The 23,923-nt window shown below is 59.4% G+C and overlaps 1 protein-coding gene across 1 annotated transcript in view; it reads right to left on the reverse strand.

The window, feature by feature from the left end:
- Window positions 1-23,923, reverse strand: part of FAM155B (family with sequence similarity 155 member B) — a 40,924-nt gene that overhangs the window by 8,465 nt on the left and 8,536 nt on the right. Inside the window, exon 2 of the mRNA XM_026066291.1 lies at window positions 23,405-23,920. Within this exon, the coding sequence (XP_025922076.1) occupies window positions 23,405-23,920 (516 nt within the window). The remainder of the gene's footprint in view (window positions 1-23,404; window positions 23,921-23,923) is intronic.

Raw genomic sequence — 23,923 nt, forward strand, 5'->3', positions numbered from 1 at the left:
CGCCTGTGGCTGAGGCCAGCCGGGTTTCCCGTAGGAGACGTTTGCTGGCTGCGGGACGAGCCGAAGGAGCAGCTGCAGTGCATCAGGGTTTCCAGAGCCCAGGTCCCCTACGCAGGGCTCCTACCCCACAAACACACGTAACGCGGTGACGAGCCAGTCCCACACGGGCCAACTGACAGAGCACAGATTTACGAGGCCTTGGCTTTTGCCTAAACTGTCACAGATCAGGCTTTTAGCCCTGGCAGTCTCTGATTTGTTCCCACAGGCCAAAAAAGGCAGTTGTCACAGCAGACTCGGGAGAACCGGGTAGGAACAAGCTCGCTTTTATCCTGGTTTCCTGTGGAAACACAGCCTGCACAAGCAGACTCCGCATGCATTTGTACGCTTTCCCCCTAAAACATTCCCGCCCCGTTGGCTCACTTCAGGCAAACCTGGCAGATGGTTGGGGTCTCRGAGACAACGTCATTCTGACGAATTTAACGAAAACGGAGTGAAAGACTGCCGAGAGCTGGCAGCTTATGAAACACCGGCAAATCCTTGCAGAGAGAGACCTCGGTGAAACCTCAACCATTGGAGGTTGAGCAGATGCTTTCACCCCGCCGGACACCGCAGTCGCTCACCTGGTGACAACGACCCTCCGGCCGCGCTCAGCCCCGCGCTGGCGCTCCCGCCCCTGCTCCTAGAAACCCCACCGAGGCACTGGCATTTCCCTGGTGCCGTTCCCTTTCCTTTCCTCAGTTGCTCATTTGCCCGGAGGGAAGCACGGCACCCACGCACGGCCACGAGGTCCCCAGCCTGCCCCCGGAGCTATTCAGCGCTGCCGGCGCATGGCGGCGGCGGGGCAGCGCGAGGCGGCTCCTTCGCCCCTTGCACAACCCCGTTGCATCACGTGAACGTCCACGTCCTGCCGCCCCGTTTCTTCTAGGCGTAAAGCACCTTCCCTCCCCTCCCCTCCCCTTCCCAGCCCGTGCCGCAAGGCGAAAGGCCCGGCCGCGGCTCCTCCGGGCGTTTCGGCAGCTGCGGAAACCGCCTGCGCTTGCTCGCAAACGCGCATGGCAAAGGTCTGCTGGCTAACGGTGGCTTGCAGCTGCCCCCACCGCCCCACAGCCCGCTTTCCGGGACGAAAGTCACGCCGCCTCCCAACGGAGACTCCGGTGTCTTCCCGTCAAACATCCGCACAGAGCAACGTTACAGGTGAGCAGCGAACTCCCAGGGCTGTTTAAAGAGTGAGCCTTATGGCTCCGGTTTTCAACGGCTTTCGATATCTTTGCACTTACTGCATGCGACCTGCTTCCTCTTGCTATTATAAAGGACCTGTCGGAATTTAAGACAGTAAGAAGTTTGTTTTCTGCTTAAATCAACAGGGAAAGCTCACTGATGTCCCATCCTTGTCCTTTACCCAAACGCACTTCCTAAAGAAACCGTATAATCAGCGTTTCTTCCATTCTGGTTTTATTTTTGGCCGATCTCCAGCRAGGCCAAGTAGATATAATTGACCTGAACTCCCCAAAGCTCCACTTCAACGCCCTCGCCCCGCGTTTTTAGCTCAGAAGACTCGCTAGACGACTCCGGGAGAGCACAAAGAGTTTTGCCGCCTAGGAAAGGGGCCAACTCCAAAGACGCCCAACGTACCTGCAACGAGGAAGGCGGGCTCGCTGTCCGCCTTCAGTTTTGCAGCTGTGCTAAAACAGCGCATCCTAAAGGACATTAGAGAGAAGCAAAACGAAGCGGATTTCCAAAAGCTACCTGCCTGCTCGCATTTTCGGCGGTATCTAAAAGCAGCGTTAGGACAGGCCTTTCCACGGGGACTTCGGGGCCAAGCGAGTTTCTTGCCGTTTGGATTTCGCGTGCCGCCTGCCTGCGAACACAGGGACCGCATCCCCCACGGAAGAGCTTTTCCAGAGCGTTCTTGAGTTGCTCTTGGTACTTTTGCAGGAAATAACAGCGTATTCATTTTTAAAAGTAATTTGGCCGTTCTCAGTACCACCCTAGTTGCTGCCAGTATTTTGCAGGCAGCGGCACCGTTTGCTGCGCTACCCCAGGTAAATCTGGGGAGAAGGCGGGGATGGGGGACGGGGAGGGACACGCGTCCTCGGGATTCGCCCAACGAGCCCTGCAGCGCCTTCCGAGAGGACGCAGCACTGGGAGAAGCTGGGTGTCCGCTGGGACGAGCAGCTGTAATTAACAAGCTGCCGTTTTCCCATTAAAACAGGAAGCAAAGCTTGGGCATTTCCCCCGGGAAATCCTCATCACAGCTAATCATCCAGGGGGGCCGTYGCCTTAATTAGAGACAGGGGCTCCGGCAAGGGCCGTCACGGCAACGGGGATGAGCAGCGGGCTTTGCCGGCTGGATGGGGAGGTCACAGGGATGTGGTGGGAGCGGGCACAGGTAGCTGGGAACGCTGGAAGAAGATAACGAGGACAGAGGGGGAAGCGGGAAACTCTCCGCTACAAGTTAACCTAGCTCTGCTCAGAAAAGGTAAAACTTGCTGCTTCCCCTCCGCTAACCTGAAAAAAGGGTGGTTTCACCCCCGCTAATCGAAGAGGAGCCTCGAGCCCAAAGCGGGCGGCCGAGGAGCGGCACAGCGGGAGCCAGCAGCCCCGGGAGCGGCTCCCCGGAGCGGCCGTGCATCCTCGCCAGCTTCTGCCCCCAGGAAGGGGGTTCCCGAGGAGAGGGAACCGCCGAGCAGCAGTAATGAGCGGTTTTACCAGGTGCAGGCAAATTGGATGCTCYGAGACACCAAGCGTGAGTTTATAGCTTGGCAAAGCTGCCTGGGGCCGCGTTTAATTGCAATAATATTGGACTCGGCAGACTAATCCGAGCAAGCGTCGGGGTCAGTTCTGGAAAACRATCCAGGAACGTGCTCGGGTCGGCGGCTGGGGATTTGTCCTGCAAGCCGTTCRGCTCTGCCGTCACGCCTCCGCCTCCGCCTCCTCGCCGGCGACGCCGAGGCCGCGAGCGCTCGCAGCCGGCGCGCTGCCGCCCCCGGCCCCGACACCGGCGCGGGTCCTGCCCCCGATTACAGGCGCTCGAAAGAACAAAAGCGGCTTTTTGGAGCCCGGTCGCGGCAGCAGCGAGGAGCCGAGCACAGCTTGGAGGCCGGCAGCTGGCAGGGAGCATCCGTGCYGCTCCGCCGCCTCCCGAGGAGGGCAGCCTCCCCGCCGGCTCCTCTCCCGGCCCTGCCGCTATTCCTCAAGTCCGGTCTCTCACCTCCTAGACGAGGCCCTCGGGGAAATAGCGCCGCGTTGCCCGTGCCGCTTCCCATCCCGCTGCCGCCAGCAACGTTCCCTGCTGCAGAGTTTATCTGCTGCACTAAATCCTCAGCGCTTCGCGGCACTCGCTGCTCCCCGCCAGGGAACCCAGGGAAAACCCTTCCGCCCCACGTCGCCGCGGCTCTCCGCTTCGGCCGCATCCGAAGCCGCGGGGATCTCGCCGCCGCTTCGCCGGCCGCGCGGCCGAGGGCGCCGTTCCCGCGCCCCGGCCCATGGCGGGACGAGTCCTCGGGACTCGCCTTTCCGCCGCGGCCCGCCACGAGCATCTGGAGCRGCTGCGCCTCATTAACCTCGGACCCGGGGAAACGAGCGCTGCTAACGAGCTGCTCGGGCGCCTCTCCAAGCTCCGGCGCACCAGGGTGCGGCGGGGGGAGAGGAGCCCCCTTGGATGGCGGAGGATCCAAGGGAACGCCGGCCGGCTGCGGCTGCCCAGGAGGAGCCGCAAACACGGGCTGCAACGTCCAATTACCGCTGTATTCAATTACTGCCGCCTGCGACTCTGACACTAACGACGCCGAGCTCTTTAGCAGGCCTTGTTTTTATTAGCTTTGCTATGGGCTGTTTTAACATCATATCTGCAGCAGCAGCTTTTTTGGGGTAACTTCTTTGATTTTTTTTGGGGGGGGGAGCTGTATCCTGGCCGTGTTACCCCCGCCTTGGCTGTGCATTTGCCACACCCACATGCTCTTAAGAAAAACAGTGTGTGATTATTATTATTTTTGCATTGTTTTTTTATATATATAATGCTGCCTCTTGCCCGGCGATGACAGTGCTGGAGCCGCGGCGCCTCCGGTTCAGAACGGGGGGAGCGGAGCAGAGCGGAGCAGAGCGGGGCGCGGCGGCGCGTGCCCTGTCGCAGCATCCCAGGATGCCTGAGGTTGGAAGGGGCCTCTGGAGATCATCTAAGTCCAACCGCCCTGCTCCAGCAGGGTCACCTAGAGCACGGTGTAAACGTCCCTGCTGCGACCACGGGCAGCGGCTGCGGGGACGCAAAGCGAGGCCGAGCCAGGGTCCGGCGCGGGAGGGAGCGAGGGATTCGCCTTAACGGGGGGGCGAGAGTCCTGGCTGGAGAAGCCGCTCTGCTTCCCACCACATTGAGCTGCCTCTCCCGGTGCCGCACGCAGGGACCCGCTTCACGGCCCCGCGCRGCCGCTGCAGCGATTTCTGATCTCTTCACCGAGGTCACCCTGCAATTACCCCGAAGTGACACGAGAGCCGAGCGGGGCCGGACCGAGAGGTCCCCAGCAGCAGCGCTGCTGCCCTCGGTGACTTCAGGAAGCAGCTTGTGGTTTTTAGCATCTTTAATTTTAATCCTCAGCTCTTGGAACGAAGAGATTATCCGAAAGCCTTGTCTTCTATGGAAAAAAACACCCAGAAAACAAAACCAAAAAACCCCCAAACGACTCAAAACTAGCTTGAGAAGCACACAACTCCCTAAGCTCATATCTTTCAACCCTACGGGGAAAAACAGCTTTAAAGCATGACCTACACACACCTCAAACGCTCAAAACCAAGATAAGAATCCTGCCGTACTAAAGTTCGCAACACTGGGCAGCCCGATGGGCGCTTTGGGAACGCTTGGAGCTGGCAAAGGACAAGAGGAAGGTCTGAAACCGCAGATCTGGACCCGTCCGTACAAATGTATGCATGCAATTAAAATGGAATTAAAATTAAAAATTAAAGCGGAAACCTGTATTCACCCACGCTGTCCCGTGGCCACCCCGGAGAGCATTTGTTAATGCTGGTCGCTCTCGGCAACGGCTTCCCGGGGATGCTATCCGGGAACGACCGGCGCCGCGCTTCCGGCCTCAGTTCCTTGCTAAGCCGCTCAGCGCGGTCGAGGGCGCAGCTCCGTCTCACCCCGGCAAACGCGACTTTCCAGCCTTGGAGCAAAACGGCGAGTAACACCATCCTGGCTTCACCCCGCAGAGCCGCCCCGGGGAGACGCGCTCGTCCCGCGAGGAGCGTCGCGGGCTGGGACACCCAGCAGGAGACCTGCGCGCCGTGGAGCCGGCCCGGCTCGTGGCCGCGGTCCCGGCCGGTTGCAGCCATCCTCGCCCGTGGAGCCGCCCTGCCGTTAGCAAACCCGACCCCGTCCGCCGGCGCCAGGGCAGGGGAGCCCGTAACAGCTCCGCGCGCTCGCGCTCCAGGTGATCCCCTTCGGACGAGCGCAAAACCTTCACGCCTTGCTGCCCCAACAGGAAACCCCGCGTGGGGCCGGGCTCCCAGAGCACAAACCCCCTCATTCTCCCCGCAGCGTACGCGACTCCCACGGCGTGCTCGGTTCCCCCCGCATCCTGGCGTGTCCCGTCTCTCCRCCCTGCGAGGTCCCCTGGCAGGGACTACCCGCGCTTGGACGCTGTCGAGTACAAGGCGGCCCCAGTCTTGGTGGGCTGCCTCCAGGCGCTGCTGTAGAACAAATGTATTGAATCCAAACACAATCCACATTGAGGCTGCTCGGTACGGAAGCGCCTCGGAAGCGGGCGAGGACGGGGCCCCACTTGTGCCGCGGGCTGTACAACAAGGGCAGCGGGCAGGCTGCGTCCTGAGAAACTCGCGGCGCGCAGCAAAGGCAAAAGGGACCCGCGCTCCCACGCAGCGCCAGCGGAGCGAGAGGGGCAACAGTAAATTCCCAGCGCCGCTATTCCATGCTCTCCTTTGAAGCGGCGTCTTGGCCGGAGTTGAGAGAGGAGAAGGCCAGCGCGACAGGAAGGCACGGCCCAGGACACGGAGCGTGAAGGTATGCGTGGGAAGGGGCAAGGCACCAGAAGAAGACCCGGGAGCAGACGAGGAGGTTGGGAGGGGGACAGCCAGCGGTCACGGAGCGGAGACCGAGCGGCTCCTCCGCGGTCAGCCGCCGTATCTGCAGGGCTTTGTCCTTCCCTGCCGTTCCTGCGACACCACGCGGCCGGGCACAAGGGAGATGGGATGCTGCAGGGAGCTGATGCCGCCGAGTCCTCCCTCCCGGGAAATGCCGCGGCCGGGAAGGGCTTTGGCAGGACCCGACTGCCGGCCTCCACCCGCGCCGCTTCCCGCCGCCTCCGGCCGTAACGGAGATGCTCCCGCTTCGCCTCCCGCTCGGGCGCCCGAGCTCCGGCTGGGCGCTCTCGCCGTGCCCCCGCCGTCATCCCCCCCCCGGGCTCCCCGCGCGCGTTTGGACTGAGCGGCCGGTATTTTCGGCAACACGCGGCAAGCACCTGATTGAAATTAATTCACCGAAAGCACGTGGGAGCCTTTGTTTAAGCCGTTCCGGGAGCGTCTGTCACTCGCTTCCTCCTGGATTGAGACGCAGCGCCGATCCCAACGCCCCCGCGCCTGGCGGCTCGCCGTCCCGTGGGCCCCGGTGCCGCTCCTGGACGGAGCCGGAGCCGGAGCCGCCGCCGGCCCTGCTGCAGGCTGCTCCGTTAACCAGGAGCGACGGGCTGCCAGCGCCGCCGCGGTCCGGCTGCCCTTCCCAGCCCGCCGCTTCACAGCCCCCTTCTCCGCGTTGGGGACCGAGTCCCTTTTTTATTCCGGTCGGTGCCACCGACAGAGCGTAGGGAACAGGGAAACCCCTTGCACAACAACTTTTGGGTTTTTTTTTAAACCTTGCAAACGGAAGGGCCCTGGTTCCCCGTCCACAAACCAAATAGCAACATTAATAATGAATAACCGATCTGAGTATTTATAGGGAAATAAAAAAAAATAAAAAAAGAGAGTTTCCTCGGCTGTTTACGGGAGAAGCGCCGGGAGCCGGAGCAGCCGCGGCGCCCCGGCTGGCGGGAGCCGATCCCGCTCTCCGCACTGGGAGCGGCGCCTGGCGCAGGGAGCAGCGCTCGAGCGCCCTGCCTCCGCCGGGGCAGCCCCTCGCGCCGCCCGCGGTGCGCGATTTAAGACCGAAGCTGCCGCAAAGCGAACGCGGTGCTGCTTTCCTGCCCGCCGGCTCCTCGCGCTGCCGGGCCGGCTGCGGAGCTGCGACTAAGCCTCAGACGTCCCCAAAGCTCCCGGCACAGCGCTTCTTCACGGGAAAGGTGACGCTGGGAGCCGGGCGAGACCCGGCCCGGGTCACCGCACGCAGACGCGTTGGGAGCGTTCCTGCGGCAAGGGGCGGATGCCGAGCGAGCTCAGGGCAGCAGCAAACACCAAAAATCCCGGCCCAAGGCAGGAGCGACTCCAGCCGCCCACGTGGAGGTGGTCGAGTGTCCTGACCAGCYGGGGATTAGAAGGGAGCAAGCGGAAGGCGAGAACAAGCCGAGCAGCCCAAGGCAGGGAGGAAAAGCATTTCGCCACGGTGCAGYGCTTCTCTAAGCAGCTACGACCGAATCACAGCTCAGCGGCAAAAACAACCGTCCCCAAGCAGAAAACGCGGCGCGGGCTGGCGGGGGCGGCCGGGCCGATGCACCCAAGGACCGGCATCCTTCGGGAAGCGGGCATCCGGCAGAAAAGAGCGGCGACCGTGGCAGGTCAGACGCAAACCAGGACGGYGCAGAACAGAGAGGGCGATCAGCCAACATCCTAAACACGACTGTTTGGCGGAAAAAGTGCATCAGAAACGGGAAGCTCGAGGAGGAATTGGTGAGGCTGCAGGAGCTGTGGGACAAGTCGGGCAGCTCAGAATAGCGCTCAGAAGCCAAACGGTTTCTTTGCATTAGTTACAGCCGCCAGCACATCCTGAGAAAAACACACCGGAGAACCAGGGAACAGCCCCAATTCTTCTGCTGGCGCTCGGATGAGGCCGTAGGTAACCGGTGGGTTAGTTAGTTGCCTAATTATTATCAGACTAATTAGTTAAAAAGTAATTAAAGACAGTTATGAAGTTGAAGATGAATATGACAGAGTCGGGACAGACAGAAAAATCAGGTCCCTGCAATCTATTAGACCCGCTTGAGGAATTCACTCCCATTAGATACTGCTGCAGCCAAGAGCTTAGCAGGACTCAAGAGTAGATTAAACATTTATACAGATAATGAGAACATCCTGTTACATTAGATAGGATATAAAAAAAATAAAGGCTAGACACTTCAGTGCCACAAGCCATAAATTACCCACCAGCTGACGGGGTCCGGGAGAAGTTTCTCCCGGCGGACAGGGTATCTTCCACCTCCGTGGGAAGCGGTGGGTCCCGAGCACCCTTGGCGATGTAATACCGGGTTTGGGCTGATGGGAACTGCTGTTAGCAACGTAATACCAGGTTTAGGCTGCAATGCAAAGGGCCGAATACAACCTGCTCCGGGCGACGCTGCCCRCTGCCCGCCGGGAGCCGAGGCGAGCAGGGTCTGGCACGTTCCCCTTCCGCCACGGCCGACGGCAGAGAAGCGAGCRCCCCGTCTTGGCAGTGCGGCCCCCGCACTCGTGCAGGACACCTCACCTGGGTCAGTCAGACAGACAGACAGACAGACATGTACCCTACCGCCCGGCCCTGGCACGGGGCGGTCTGGGCGGCTGCATGTGCCTATTGCACTTAACTGGTGTGCGGAGGTCCCTGAAACTGCAAATGCAGAAAAAACTGATCATTTCCTAAGCATTTTTTGCTGGTAGCTTCCACTGACGGACACGACCGGACTGGGCACGGCTTGTGTCAGCCCCGAGTGCTGGAATCCGGTTTTTACCCCGGCCGAACGCTGCCTGCGAAGACCCCCCCCCCCTTCCGGGGGGCCCTAGCGCGCGGGGGACGGCGGGCTGCGCGAGAGCGAGAGAGGTCGGGAAAAATCCCGGCTCCCGCTCAGTTTCCATGGTGACCAGCAGGCTGGAGAGACACCCAGGCCGGCACCGCTCCCGCTCTGCCTGCGCCGGCATGGGAGAGACACCCTTCTCCGGGACCCCGGGGGGACGCCCTCCATCCCGCCGGAGCCGCTGCTCTCCGTCTCGCGTGCAACCGGACAGACGCGGATCCCAGTTTCTCCTAGGCAGGAGAAAGGATCCGGCTTCCCGTGTCCCCCTCCCCCCCCCCAGCAGAACAGCCCTTAAGCCGCAGCGGTTCGGAGCGAGGGTCCGTCCAGCCCTCCGGCCGCAGGAGGACCCCGGGAGGAGCAGGACAGGCCAAGCCTACGTCTCTCCCGAACGTGCCGCAGCCCCAGGCTGCTTGCAGCTCGCTGGATTTCCCCAGCAAATCAGAGGACTCCGCAGACGGAGATTTCCCCTGTCTGCTTAGTAACAGCCAGGAGGTTTCTCTTCCAAGGTCTCGTCCAAGACCCCCGAGCCCACGTGAGCTGTCTATGTCCACAACATCCTTTGCAAGGCGTTCCAGACCTCGCGTGCCAACTCTCCTCCTTTCGGAGGCTTTGAGCCCAGCTGCTCGTAGCTTCATCCAACAGTCCCTCCCTAGGCGTTTTCTCTGGGCCACTCACACTTTTGTACATCTTATCATACCCGTCTTGTCTCTTTTCCAGGCTGACTGGCTCATCGGGGCCCGCCGAGATAGGTATTTATAGCGGCTAGTCTTTAGCAAGACGGCTTTTGGCACAAGGCTCACGCCACGGGGAACAGGCAATCCCGTAGGAAGCCAGCGGAGATACCCGCGAGACCGATGCGCGCGGGACGGGAGCGCTGTCACAGGAACCGGAGAGGGGCCGAAGGGGCTGACGGTCCAACGGCAACGCTCCCGCGCTGTTTCTCTATAACGCAGCATTCCCAGGYTCTCCAAAGCGGGAATAGCCCGTCTGTCCAAAGGGACAAGACCTCCACGGCTTGAGACACTCAAAGATGGGTTAGATCAAAAGCAGACTTGGAAACGCTCCTGGCTTGTCCCTGGAAAACGAGGAGCTGAACCAAGCAGCCTTCTCCTTCTGTGATAACACCAGTGCACAGAGACCTAAACTTCCAAAGCACTCTATGAACATTAATCACCTATTTTGATTACTGGTGATATATCCCAGAAGAGCGCTAGGGAGAGAGATGTCCGGCAAGATGCCACTGAGGCTGACATGAGATCTAGCTTTAACGCCTTCGTTAATCATCGAGAAGAGGAGGTAAACAGCCCGTTAATGACATTTGCCGATACTGCCAAATAAGGAGCTGTTGTGAACTCCAGTAGGGACGGAGAAATAATATGRAGGAACCCACTGAGGTTAAGCATATGGTCAAGAAATAAATGAGATTCATCCTGGAGGAAATGCAGTTAATACGCCTGGTTAAAGTACTATGTGCCTAATCAGTATGTCTAACGTGCCCGGCGCTACCGAATGGAGGTGCTTTGCCTGCATTTCAATAAGCGAGAAGCGTCCAGAAAGCCAGGCAATTCCTTATGCTCTGCCTTTGGCTTCGAGATCCCRCGGGATCACCTCCTGCTCGCTCCGAGCAGCGAGCGGGGGGAGACGCAGGGCCCCGGAGCTGCTCCGGGGGCTGGATGTGAAACGCAGGGGCTTGGCGGGAAGGAGGAAACCACTGCGGGAAACCACAGCGCATCTCAAGCTGCTCCTGGAGACCCCGAGCGAGAGCCCAGGTCTTCGTGGYAGGAGAAGCTGCCACGCGAGAACCACCTCCTTGCAGAAGGGCTGCGGCGAGGAAGCGGCACCGAGCCGTCTGCAGCCCCTGCCCGGGCTTCCCTCGGTACCAAAGGTGACGAAACGCCGAGCGAAAAGCTGCAGAAACGGCTGCGAAGGTGCCTCCACGACGCACGACGCAGAAACCCCGGCCGGGGAAGAGCCACGGCTCGCGCGTCCGCCCCGTTTCTTGCAGCGAGCGCTCGACACCCAGGCTCCCACCCCAGCAGGGCCGCGGCTCCCTCCCGCGCCGGCCCGGCTCGGCTCGGCGCATGCCGGGAGGGCTGCTCGTGACATCCCACTTCTATTTCAGGCCTGGTCCCATTTCCTAGTCCCAAACCACATGAGAAGCGGTAAGGTTTTAACTGAACTCCTGATTATTCATAACTGGTTTTGGGCTCCTCCGCTGAACAAACCGTGCTGCGAGTTCTTCGCCATCGTTACATCCTCTCTGTCCTGGGCAATTACTACCGTTTCCTGGTTCTGAGACAAACTCATTTGCACCAGGAGAATAACGAAAAACAAGTAACACATCACGGCAAATAAACGCTGCTTTCGCATACGCAGGCAGAGACTCATCTGAACGTCGCTTCACAAACATCGGCGCAGAGGTAACAGCGGGAAAACTCGGAAAGCTGCAAAAACACCATTCAATCAAGTGACTTGATTTCGCAAGCACTTTCTCAGGTATATTCTCCATAGCTACACAGATATGTTTTCCAACCAGTTCAATATCGAGCTATAATGCTCTAATTGCTCCGAATCACAGGTACTTCAGAGACCCGATTTCTCTTTGTGCTAGACAGCGGCTGCCGAGATCAGCCGAGGCGGCGCGGGATGGGGATTTTCAGGAAGATGGTCTTGCACAGCAGCAGCCGCTCTCGCTGGGAACGGGTGGGTTTAGGGCACAGCGGAGGGAATTTTTGCAGCTTGTTTGTTTCTACGCGAAACGGTGCTAGGTAGAGTTACTGGGGCCGTTACAAAGATCCAGATTTTAATTAAGGATTTAGAGATCAAAATCAATCACCTAGAATTCGCCTGGAAACAAAGTGGCAGGCAGCAAAATTCACAGGACTTTGGGGCAGCATGCGTCCTGCTTGGGATACTTCTTAAGAAGCAGGCAGATGCATTCCCTAGCAGCAGAAGTTTCCAATTTCTGCCAGCCCAGAGCCGCACAACACCGCGGCCGGGAGGGGAGCAGGCGCCCGGCTAATGGGGACGGCGCTCAGGCTGGACAGGACGCAGCGTTTTGCAGAGCACAAACGACAAACAGCGTTTCTACAAATAGCATCGCCGTTAGCGGCTGCGACCTGCAGAAGCCACGGCAGCGAAGGCTCAGATGAGGTCTGCAGGCTGCACGCAAGAATGAACCCCCCGAYGGCATCCGGCAGGCAGCGCAGGGAGCCAATACAACGCTCATCACTCYTTCCACCCGCCCTCCCAGGAATATCTCTTGTCCGTACCGCGCGTCTGCCGCTGTCTCCTCCGGCGGAGCAGCCTGAGCAAACGGGACGTCGGCTGCTGGGAGCGGGAGGGACAGCAGCGCCCGGAAACCTTTCGGACGGGAGGTGGCAGAGGGGTGCGGGGCACGGAGCAGACACCCCCTTGGAGAGCTCTGCGCGAGGAGGCAGCCGGCGTGCAAAGAGCAGCTTGTCACCTCGTGCTGGCAGCTGCAGATCTGCTAGCAACGGCTCATGCTCAGCAGAAGGAGAGCTGCTGGCACTCGTAAAATCATCAGTAGAGACACCTGACCCACACTCCTCGCCGGGGATCATAAGCTCCAGCAAGTGCCCTCAGCCCCAAACTTCAGTTATTCACCAAACACTGACACCCTTGCCCCAAGAAACACCCTCCTAGGGGCTAGGACGTGTCTTGCACCCACCCCACCCCAGGAGTCACCAGCACCAGGAGCTCCGGAGGGTGATGCTGGAAATCCTACCGAGATGACTAAACTCTCCGGAGCGGAGCACTTGTCTAACCTCAGGCCGTCAGCACTTGGTTTGTATCCTCAAGCATGGAGATTTCTCTCCTTTTAAAACTTGCATCTCGCTTATACGGTCCTTCTTACTCCCTGTCATCCAGCTCCACTGCAGRTCGCACTGGCTCTTTCAGAGTTACGTGGCTGTTCCGTTGCTCTGAAAAACAGGCCATCAGCCTCGAGAAATCTTTAAAAATGTACAGCTGTCCTGCTCCAAAGTCTGTACTATAAATGAACGGGAGAAACCACCAGATTTCTGTACAGCTCTAGACGCTAGGACATGCTAGGCAGTGCTCCAAGCCCAAGCTAGGACCTTACCTTGTTCATCAAAAATGAACACGGGAGGAACCCGGCTCCCACATGGAGCAAGACTCCTAGGGACGAGTCCATATGAGTCAGCCAGGTCTGCGGGGGGGGGGCTGACGGCAGCGCTCGGATTTCATTAACGAAATCCCAGTTCCCTCTCCCACACCAGCAAGCCCCCGAACGGCCCGTCCCAAACTCCAGCTCTCAAGAAACTTCCAAGAACATCTCAGCTTGTCTCRTCTCCCTCCTTAACGAGAACACAATGAAGTGATCCAGCAGCAGGAAGAGAACGGGGAATTTGTGTGTAGAGAGGCCTCCGAACGGTCTGCCGCGGACAACCACGCAACGGAGCCACGCGAGAGGGAAGGCGGCTGGGAAACGGCTTGAGCAGAAGGCAGCAAACTCGCCTCTGAGCTCCCCCGGGGAAAGAGCACACCGAAAGGCAGGTTTGCCGGGCAAAACCAGCCCTGCTTTTCCGGCTTCAGGAAAGCCAGGCACCGGCACAGGGAAAACTTTAAGCTGGGCATCCGAGATCCCGTGTCGGTGCTCTATCACTAGCTGGTCTCCGCGGTGTCGCCAGACCACTGGGGCAATTTAATAAGCTGCTTCGCCTGAAGAGCAAGACTAAACGAAATATCTAGAGACCTGGTGCACGAGGCTCCCTGCCCTGGAGAAACACCGACGCCAGCACAGTCTTTCCCTGGGAAAACCGGCACAGGCCATTAACTCCAGGGGAACAGCCCCTGCCTCTGCCAGCCCGGGAGCAGCACGCGGGAGCAGCTGCTCCAGATCTTCCCCGTTCCAACTCGCCTGGGCATTTTCCATAATAACCACGGCGGAAAAAAAAACCCTTTAATGGCTGCCACCTCCGTTTCCACCTCATCGTGTGCATTACACACCATTTTCTGGGGATTACCGTGACAGAGCTGCTCAGGCAACTATYTGTGGAGCAAAATGGCCCGCTTCACGCTGTGACCGTGCTGCCGGAGGTGCCGGGGGAACAGCGTCCTCCCAGGGACGTGCCTGGCCTTCATCGCCTCGGGGAACGCGGTTTTGAGGAGCGGAGACGCCGCTCACGCGTGCTGGCTCCTGCCAGCGCAGCCCTGGCAATAACCTGCCATCGCTGCGGGATGGAAAAATCTTCCCGYGCCGACCTCAGAGCCTTGCGGAGGGTGCAGGGGGGGGAAATTTGCCGGCCCGGAAAAYGAAGCTCCCTGTCACGCAGCTCGAGGTACGTTGGACCACCAGGCAGCGACGACCCCAGCAGGGTTTGGCGGTGGGGACGGCCGGTCTCCATCCCTGCGGCAGCGGGCGCCCGGGTCGGCTCCTCCGGCTGCTCCGAGGCCGAGCGCGCTCSGGGAGGAGCGAAGGGCCAAAGGCAACGGGAGCCGGGGTGGAAGAGCCGTGGCGGAGGGGCGCAAGGCCAAACCGCCTCTCGGGGGCTTCCCCCGCGTGCGACGGGGGCCGTAGCCGCCTCCGGCCCGTGCAGCGCCCCGGGGTCTCCCGCGGCCCAACGGCTGCCTCCGGCGCGCTGCCGGGCGGGCAGATGGCCCTTTCTCGCCCAGCCGGCCTCCGCGTCTCATTCACAGATTTGCTGTCCCTGAGTCATTGCCCTTCAAATGACAGCGGAGCCGAGCTTTCTCCGTGCAGAGCCAGGCATGAGCTGCATCCTAATGGCATCTCGGGGGCGGCAGGAATAGCCGCCGGCAGCCGAGGAACATCCCCGCGCTCCTGCCTCTGCTCGCCGTCCCCCCCCCGCCACGTCCAGCCCGCCCGGTCCCGGAGCGGGGAAGGCGCCGGGCCGGCGGCGCTGCAGCTGCTCCGTGGAGCATCCGCGATGCCCCGCGGGGCTGCCCGCACCGCGGCATCGCATCCCCGCGCCGCCGGATCGGCGGCAGCTTTGGGGACCACGTGGGGCCGTCCGCTGCGCCGGCGGGTCTCGCGACGCCCCAGATCCAAGCAGGCGCCGCGCGGGACCGCGTCCGGCCCCGGAGCACGGACACGGGCAGGGCGCGACACCCGGTGGGGCAGCGGCCGTGTCCAGCGAGGCGGTGCCCAGGACGGAGCTCGTGTTACCGGATTCCTGCCGACGCCGTTTGCCGACACCGCGGCACGTTCTGCGGAGCTTATCGGCTCCCGCGAGCTGCCTACAACCCGACAGGACCACGGCACGCTGGATGCTTTCCAAAGGGAATCGCTAGCTGCCGAGGTGCCGCACTCGGACTCTCCCGCTGGAGCCGTGCCTGCTCCTCCGCGGAGCTCCTTCCTTCCGCCCCTCGCCGGGTGAATCCCGAAACCTCGGCCGTTCCTCCAAACGCCGCCCTAGCCGCCGACGCCAACGCGACGGCTCAGACGCTCCGCGACGGACGGCCGCTGGCTCGAGGCCGCGCCAAGCCCCTACGCGGGGAAACGCCGGGCCAGCGCCGCGCGAGAGAGGTCAGCCGGAGACCTGCCGCTGCGCAGGGCCGAAGTGCCGTTACGGGCTCAAACTCCTTTTTTTCCCCTAAGCGCCGCTGGAGATCATCGGCAAGCGGGGAGCGGAGCCCGGGGCCAGCAACGCCGCGGCTCCCCCGCGCGCCTCCCTCCCACGCCGCGGAGGCATTTCCTACGTCTCGAAACTTTCGCATCACGAAGCCTACGCCTTTGATCAATAGATTAATTTTTAGCTTTTTTTTTTCCCGCTCTGTTTTTCACTTAGAAAACCGCCGTGATCTTTGATCGTTGTTCTAAAGCGTCTGAGCAGCGTCTCGCGCAAGGCGCCCAAACCGCCCTGCGCTGGGGGCTACGGTCGCGGTAACAGCGCGTCTAAAACCGCGGATTTCTTTTGTTCGAATTCTTTATGCCATTTAATCGCATCTTTGTGCAGGGCTGAAAAAAAATCGCCTTTGCTGACACGGACTTTGTGCGCGCTCTGCTAAGCTCGCACATACGGCCTGGCTCACGCTGCCAAACGAAGCGTCGTGCTGCTCCGCCGTTTACCGGGAATTTTTTCTTCACCTCATGAAACGCAAGTAAAACTTCATGCCGTCACCAGCACGGCGCGGCCAGGGCAGGGGCGCCCGTTTTACTCTCGTTTCTAGCTCCGTCCTGCCTCCCAAAAGGCCGTGCTTTACGGGGAGTTTGCAATCCGAGCGACTTATTGCAGGTTATAACGCAAAAAAAGCGTGACGCCCGTCGCGAGGGAGGCGGATCCATAAGCTCTCGGAGACGGACAGGTCGCGGCAGGCCGACAGGAGCCAGGAAATACAGAGCGGTGACGACGGAGCTGCCTCGGATCGCTGCCGCTGCTGGCAAAGCTGGGAAAACGCCTCTCCCGGGTGCCGCTGGCATGGGACAAGTTCTCATCCAGAGACGCTCCGAAATCCGAGCGGTGGCCGAGAGCGCCTGGCTCAAACCCCCGGGGCAGGGAGGCAGCGGGGGCCGCAGCCCCGCGGCGCCGGGAAGCAGCCGAGCGGGAAGAAGCGGGGAGAGGAGGGAGAGGTTTGCAGAGCCGAAGCGCCAGCTGCCCTGCGCTGGCTGCGGCCGGGTTTCTGCCGCGGCTTGAAGCCTCCGGGAAGATGCTCCGCAGGGAGGGAAGCTGAGCAGAGGCTCTGCCTGCTTCTGCTCGAGCAAGAATAGGAAAACAGGCCCCCGGAGAGCGTTTAACCCAGGGCATCGGCAGATTTGCTCTGCAGCCCTGCGCTGCTCCCGCGCGGCRGGTCCGGGGCCAGGCCCGGCCTGAACCTCCCAGCGGTGCCACCAGCAACATCCAGGCAACAGGAAAACACGAGCGCTCTGCAAAACAGGGGGAAAACGGAGGCAGAGAAACGGAGAGACCCGGCCAGGGCCGCAGTGGGATTCAGCAGCCACAGGGAAACCTTGATAATCTAATATAATCTGAGATGCTACAGGTCCTGGCCAGCCCTCCCTTCGGAGCACGGATATATTCACTAACACAGGCCCTGCAATTCCCCGCTGTCAGTCCTGCTCCGTCCACAGCTTTGTTTCTTACGGCCTAATGAGTCCTTAATTCACCAGACTTTGTCCCATACATCTTTATTTGCCCTAATAACGGCGGGGATTTGCACTTTTAAGAGAGCTCTCCATAGTGGCTATTGGTTGAGGGAGATGCTATAAATACAGCGCTCCCATCTTAAAGGAACAAACCTCTAATTTCACAGTAGCTGAGCCGGAAGGAACATTGCTTTTTGTCTGTCCAGAAAAAGGCAGAAAAAAAAGTACAAAATGCCTATGAGTATCATGCAGGACACCAGTTCAAAGGAATCGGGATCTCCTCCTGCACTAAGTCCACCTTGGTACTGCGCCATCACCTCCCCTGTGCTGAGAACCCATCCAGGAGAGAAGAGCCACATTCGCCAGATCTGCTCCTGAGCAGAAGCATCAGGTTTCTGCATGCCGACGGGGCGAGTGCAGCCCTCATCTTCACTGGCCCTTTAGACACCGCCGTCGCACGAGAAGCGAATAACCCATCTGCCCGCAAGAAGCGACCCCTGGGGATCCAGGAGCCATTCCCCGCAGGGTCACGCATCCTAGCCTCAAAAACGGTTTGCACCGAGACGTGCAAAGTTTGTCATTGTGCTCGTCATGATCCGGGCGCTGCGAAAACACACGGCGATCAACAATCCGCACCGAGGACCTTACGGTTTAAAGACAGAGCCTTGCAGAAACGCAGCCGACTGCTTGCACGCTGCCCGGGCTCCCACTGTCCAGGATTTCCCTAGGGGGGTGACATTCAGTGACACCCGGGCACCTGACCTCATTAAGCCCCTTTGAACGACGCTGTCAACATTATCACTACAGTTGCTCCATGCATGAAGTTCAACATGTCTTGCAGTAAGAGAGGGCACAAGGAACAGGGGAAAAAGGGAGCCGGAGGTGGCAGCCAGCTAATTGCAACTAACATGCTCATTTAACAAATTTTCCTTCTCGCAGGCAGAAAAAACAAACGGTTCCTGCATTTTCTATCCAAGCTGCCACTCACTGGCACAACCGACACCATGAGCTGAAACTCAGGTCTTCACCGCCAGAGATGAAAGCTGTTTGGGATGACGTACCCGACGGTGCACACCAACTTCTCCCTCTGCCTCCTCCGGTGAAAGGATTGCGCAGCCGCTCAGGGCAGCCGCCTAAGAGAGCGTCCGGGAGGAACCGCGAGAGCGACTCTCCACAGAATCCTCCAAAATGTAAAATGCAAACAAACAATAAAACAGAGAAATGTATTTTCACGTTTCATTGTCTTTCAGCTATAGGGATTTTTGGTGTTAGCTGCAGGAGCAGTAAGTAAAGCATTTCCAGAGGCTAATGGTGCTGCACTGGAATAACAATGATGTATGCAGAAACTGGGGCCTGCCTGTGAATTACTTCCAAGCAAGAAAAAAAAAAACATCTAAAGAATATTAGAGCAGCGAGTGGCCTAAGCAGCTGAATTCCTTACAGAGAGGCCCCATCACCTCAAGGAATTTCTCCCTTTCTGCATCTGCCGGTGAGATTTTTGCTTAGTCTTCCCTGTCTGCTACACTCCAAGCTCTGGGTAAGGCCTTGCAGGGCATCAAAGAGGCTGGTGCTTGATAAATCCAGCATGCCGATCGCCTCTTCACTTTCTGCAACTTCTCCTCAGCCAGGCGGCGGCCGGAACCAGCTCCGCTTGTGCAGCCTGGTCACAGAGTCCCTTGAGAGGAGGGGGAGGCTGGAAGTTGATTTATTAACAAGGAACGACTCGATTTGTACATACCTATTTCTCATCAAACAAACCAGCCAACGGTCAAACAAACGCGCACCGCAGGACTCCAGCCTCCTAAATCTCCCTCGGCCCAGACTCGGGCGCTGAGGCTACGGGAAGCGGAGAGAGGTGAGTGCTCTCTCGCCCGCGTTTGCTGGCTTCCACCTTTCTCGGTTGCTCGTTGCGGAAGAACCTGCTCCGGGGCGAGGGCTTGCTTCAGCCGGGCAGGCGGCTCCCGAGGAACCGCCGCACGGACTTCACGGGGAAGCTGGCGAAGTTGGTAACTTAGGGGCAAACCTGCTGCAGTAAAAATGAACCGGCTGCTCTGCTGGGGCTTCTTCTGTCGTTTTAAAGCAGATGCAACAAAGACCCACCGTCACTGGGATGACTTGGCTGCCCAAGAGCTTCACGTGTGATGTTTATCGAGCTGCATCGCTCCTTGGGGACTAAATTACCGGCGGAGCACGTGGCTCTGCTGAAGGACTGGTCGCTGGAGGATGTGCGCAGGTGAGCTGGGATTGCTTTGTTTTCCAGCCTTCAATTTTCCAGCTTTTAACCACGGAATAGGAAGGATTTGAATTAGAGGGAGGGTCAGATGATTTACTGCCTTATGCCAGGGTCCCTGGTGCCTGCTCTACGCCCGTCCTCCCCGCTCTGGGCTCCCGCGTGCTCCCAAACTAACCCCTTCCGAGCGCTACACCTCGAGAAGGACCTCCCAGGCTCCTACCCAGAGCAATGTCCATGCAGACAGAGACCTTTACGCGGTAGGTCTAAATGCTCTCTCCTCTTGCATACTCACCCTGTCCAAGAAACACCATTTAACAAAGAACTACGCAGATACGATTTGCCACCCTCCGAGCCCTTTGCAGCTGGGATTTTTGCAGGAGCCACACACATGGGTTGATCTGATCTGTTACATCTTCTTCCACTCCTCCCTTATTCTGCTGTTTGTATCACTGAGCAGTAGCTCTCTGCTGTTGCTTGTAAGCAGGTATTTACAGGAGCAGCATGCAGCCAAAACTAACATTAGAAAATGCAGTATTATTCAGCATTTGGATAGGGTTTAACAGATTCAGGTTGCTTTAAACATTCCAGCAATCGGTTTTTCCAAAGTAGTGAGTAACGGCAGCCCCTGCTGAAGTCAACAGGAGCCACAGGTCCTCGGCTCCTTGGAAATCAGGCCAAAACTCACTAATCACCACAACACTGGATGAGTTTGGCGTTAGCCTCATTTCACAAATGGGGAACAGTCACCAAGAGGGCAAAGTCAAGAWTTGCAATTGTGAGAGTCTAAAGTAAGGCACCTACATATGCATTGAAGCACCTTAAATAAGTGGCCTGATTTTCACGAGATGCTGAAACGAGGTGGAGCTGCAAGGGCTCCAGTTTGTACGTACAGATTGAGGCACCTGCGCTGGAAAATTCTGGCCTGGGAAACTCCTCACGGTTCCCCCAGGCAAGGACCTACGGCTTGGATGTGCTGCTTCTGCACTCCTGTTGCTTCCCAATGCGTCCTGCTCCATGGCAAAGCCGGTGCTCACTGATGCTCCAAGGATGCAGCCATAAATGTGACGACATAGTGAGTTGGGTGTTGCAAGTCTTGTGGCTGCTGCCTTGAGCCCCACGTCTACTAAGCTCGTTTCCTGCTTTCCCACTGAGGATGCTAAGCCCAGGGACACCTAATGAAGACTCATCTAAGCAAGGCTCTGTTTCTAGATGCTTCATAGTCAACGGTAACATTTCCTCACCCAAGACCCTAAGATAATGATTTTCTTGTCTTTTTGTTTGCTTCTCTCTCAAGGTCTGTGAACCAGAAAGCGCAAAGTTAGACTCAGCGGAGAAGGATGCTAAGCCTGGAGGACACGTGACCTCTCCGCCCCGCAGCTCTCCCCTTGAAACGCGCCTTGGTTCCCTCCTGCTCCGAATCCCACCGACGGCTCCTCTGCACGAGCTCTACACAGCTAGCATCCAGCTTTCGTTACCTCCTTCACCCTGAAAGATCCTCTCCTGCTTTTAGATTACACACACAGGAAACACCAACGTCTCTGCCACTACCAGGCTGCCTACACTTTCATCTCGTTGAGTCAGCCTCAACAACACCAGCTCACGTACTCACCGCTCCCGCAAACGCCTTTCTGCTTTCTGCCGCGCTCCCCCCTCCACAAGGCAGGGCTGCCAACAGCCCCGGTATTTTCTTTCGCCGGTGTACAGTCAAGCAATGCCCTCCCCGTTGCATGACGCAGGGCGCAAACTCCACCCGGCTGCGGTAACGGGAGGGGGCTTCGGCCCCCTTCGCCCCATACTCTTCCTCCCTTAGCCCCGATAAATCAGCTCGCTCGTGAAAGAGCATCAGAGTTCCCCTGAAAAGCCACCAACTTTTCCCTCCTCTACATACGTCCAAACTCAAAGGTCCATTTGTCTTTGAATGACAGTGGAAAATTGCCAGGTGAAGGAGGCAAGGTGAGTGGCCCGGGGGAACTGCTGGAACCAGCTTGATTTATTGCACACAGATTTGACAGAAAGACTTATTCAGTCTCTCTGACATTTGCGAGGACTACTGGTCCACGCAGCCATGCGTCCTTGTCACAGCCCTCTCCTTTCCTCCCACCTCCTCCTGCCCTTTGCTAAGTCTACCTGGCACGTGACCACGAGCTCTCTGGGGGCGGAAATTATGACCGTCTCTACGTGGGTGGAGGACATGGCACGCTAGGACTCTACTTCTGCTGGGGCCACCGGCAGTGACAGCGGTAGCAAGGCAGGCAGCACTGAATTACTTCATTCACCGCTGAAATGCAGTCACAGAAGCAGAGCAGCAGTACCAAACCACTTGGTGCAGGCTGAATACTACGTACCTTCGAAACCGCAGGGGGAATTTAGGCAAGCAGATTGTAATTACCTGGCTTGGACCCGGCCCAGAACGCCACCACTAGCTCCTTTCCAGAAAAGGTTCCTTACAAAAGCAATGCAGAAACCTGGTSGTGAGAGCAACGGCCAGGCTCTCGCGGTTGTGCCCTTGACGAAAGACAACACCTCCAGCAGACCTGGTGTCCCCAGCACCGCACCGAGGTGCTGCTTCCACGCTGTCGCTGGCAGAAAAGCACCGCTCGGAGCTGCCTGGGCCGGGACTGCAGCTCCAAGTTTCCCTCCAAACTCTCCCAGAAAAGCACTGGCCAAGCACTGTCCTGCTAACGGGGCGAGCTCTGCCAGCGCCTCTCTGAGACGACGCAGAAACAACGCGTTTCACTGTCACGCACCGCGCTGCATCTCCCCCAAGACACCGCTCCGAGAAAGGGAAGCGGGTTAATTATTAAGATCATTACGCTTCCCGGAGACAACATCCGGAGGGCGATTGCATAGGTGAGCCAAGCAGATCCTCTCGGCTTTCAAACACACTGAAACTCCAACAGCCATGGTGCTGGGATTAGACCCGGCATCTCTGCCACGAGAAACAAGGGGGGACACGCGGCAGAACCGACGGGGATCTGGACAGACGCACAACTACAGTTCTTCTTTTTAAAAGCAGACGGTGCTGGGCTGAGAGGTTTAATCCCTCTGACGTTGGGGAAGGCAACCCTTTAGCTTTCCGAATACGAACTGCTCCAAGCATCGCTCCTCCGTTACTGATACGGCAATGCTCAAGTGACTTAGAGACATCTCGYCTTCTTTAGGCAGACAGGGGCAGAAAGACCACCGGCGAAGGCCAGCTCAAGGACTAAGCGTCACGGTAAAGCAGACCCTACTGCGCCCACAGAGAGCTCGAGCTATGCTGTCCCCGTCTTCCAGCAGCGTGCTAGGCCCAGCCTCGAGAGGCAGCRCCGGGTCGCGCTCGGCGCAGGGCACACGCGGGCAGAGCCCACGCTGACCTCCGCCCGGCCCGGCCCCGGGCCCCCTGGACGGAGGGAGCTGGCGATGTTGGGGGGCAAAGGGGGGAGGCAAACCCCGGCCCCTCCTGCCCACTTCCCGGGGACGAAGGGGCTGGCAAAGGGCTGCTCCCCACTGCTCGCCCGTCCCGCCGGCTCCCTCCTCCTCTGCCGGCGCCCGCAGCCCGGGAGAGCTGGGGCAGAGCCAGCGGGTGAGGCAAGGGGGGCTCCTTCTCCTCGGTTCATCTCAGGTCATCGCTTGCCCAGGCACGTGAGCAGAGCCCCCGGCTGCCCCAGCCCCGCGCGGCAGCGGCGCCGATCYGCACGCAGCAGGCCAGAGGCTGCGGTGAGGGGCCTCGCACCTGCTGCTGCGCGCAGGGGGGGCGCAAAGGGACGCACATGCATGGGTGTGCACGGCCGTGTCCGGCGTGGGGCAGGAAGGCCAAGAAGCCCCCGAGCATCACCCTACGGTGGAGCCAAGGCCTCAGGAGGGGCCGTTCTCTGGCCAAGGTGGGCATCCTCAGCCTCTCCTCCCCCTCCCGCTAGGGTTTTTTGGGTCGTCTGCCCGTAACATCGCCAGACCGGAGGGACCTCCGGGGACATCTGAGGAGGCCGGAGCAGCAAATGCCAGCTCCTGGGGAAGCAGAGGTACAACATGAGGGAGGGAGGGGGGTCCACAGGGCACCTGAGAGAAGGAAGGAGGTGCAGGAGCGGGGACGGGGACCCGGGAGAACGCGTGGTTCGCCTTAAGCCACTTCTCCGGTACCACACCGGGATGGGGCTGGGAGGCCCCGGGTCCCCTTCCTACCTTGCAGTCTCTCACGCAGGATCTAACCGAGTACTCTTCCGATTGCAAGTATTTCTCCAGCAAGAGGTCAAACTCCTCGTATTTTTCCTGAGCGTGTTGGTCCAGCCTCTGATACGCCTGGACGCAGCTGCTACACGCCTCGCCGTCCAGCGCCCCGGCCGCCGCRGCCACGAAGTCCACCATCAGGTTGTCCAAGCTGCAATCCAAGCTGTCCGGGCCGGCCATCTCCCGCAGCAGGTCCCAGATCGTGTAAGTATCACAAAAGGAGAGGTTGAAGTTCCTAAAGTAAGCCTTCAAGAAGTTCCTCTTGGAGGAGGGAGAGGAGAAAAAAGAGGCGGAGGAGGGGGCGGCCCGCAGGGGCGCGCCGGAGAAGGAGCCCAAGAGGCGCTGCAGGGAGGAGAGCCGGGCGCAGGCGGAGTCCAGGTCGCCGCGGGCGGCGGGGCAGGGGCCCCCGGGCCCCCCGGGCCCCCGGCTCAGGTTGCCCAGGAAAGAGGCCTCGCAGGCGGCGCCGGGCGCCTC

This window comes from Apteryx rowi, unplaced genomic scaffold (genome assembly GCF_003343035.1).
Source record: "Apteryx rowi isolate R43461 unplaced genomic scaffold, aptRow1 scaffold_24, whole genome shotgun sequence".
Classification (NCBI taxonomy): Eukaryota; Metazoa; Chordata; class Aves; order Apterygiformes; family Apterygidae; genus Apteryx; species Apteryx rowi.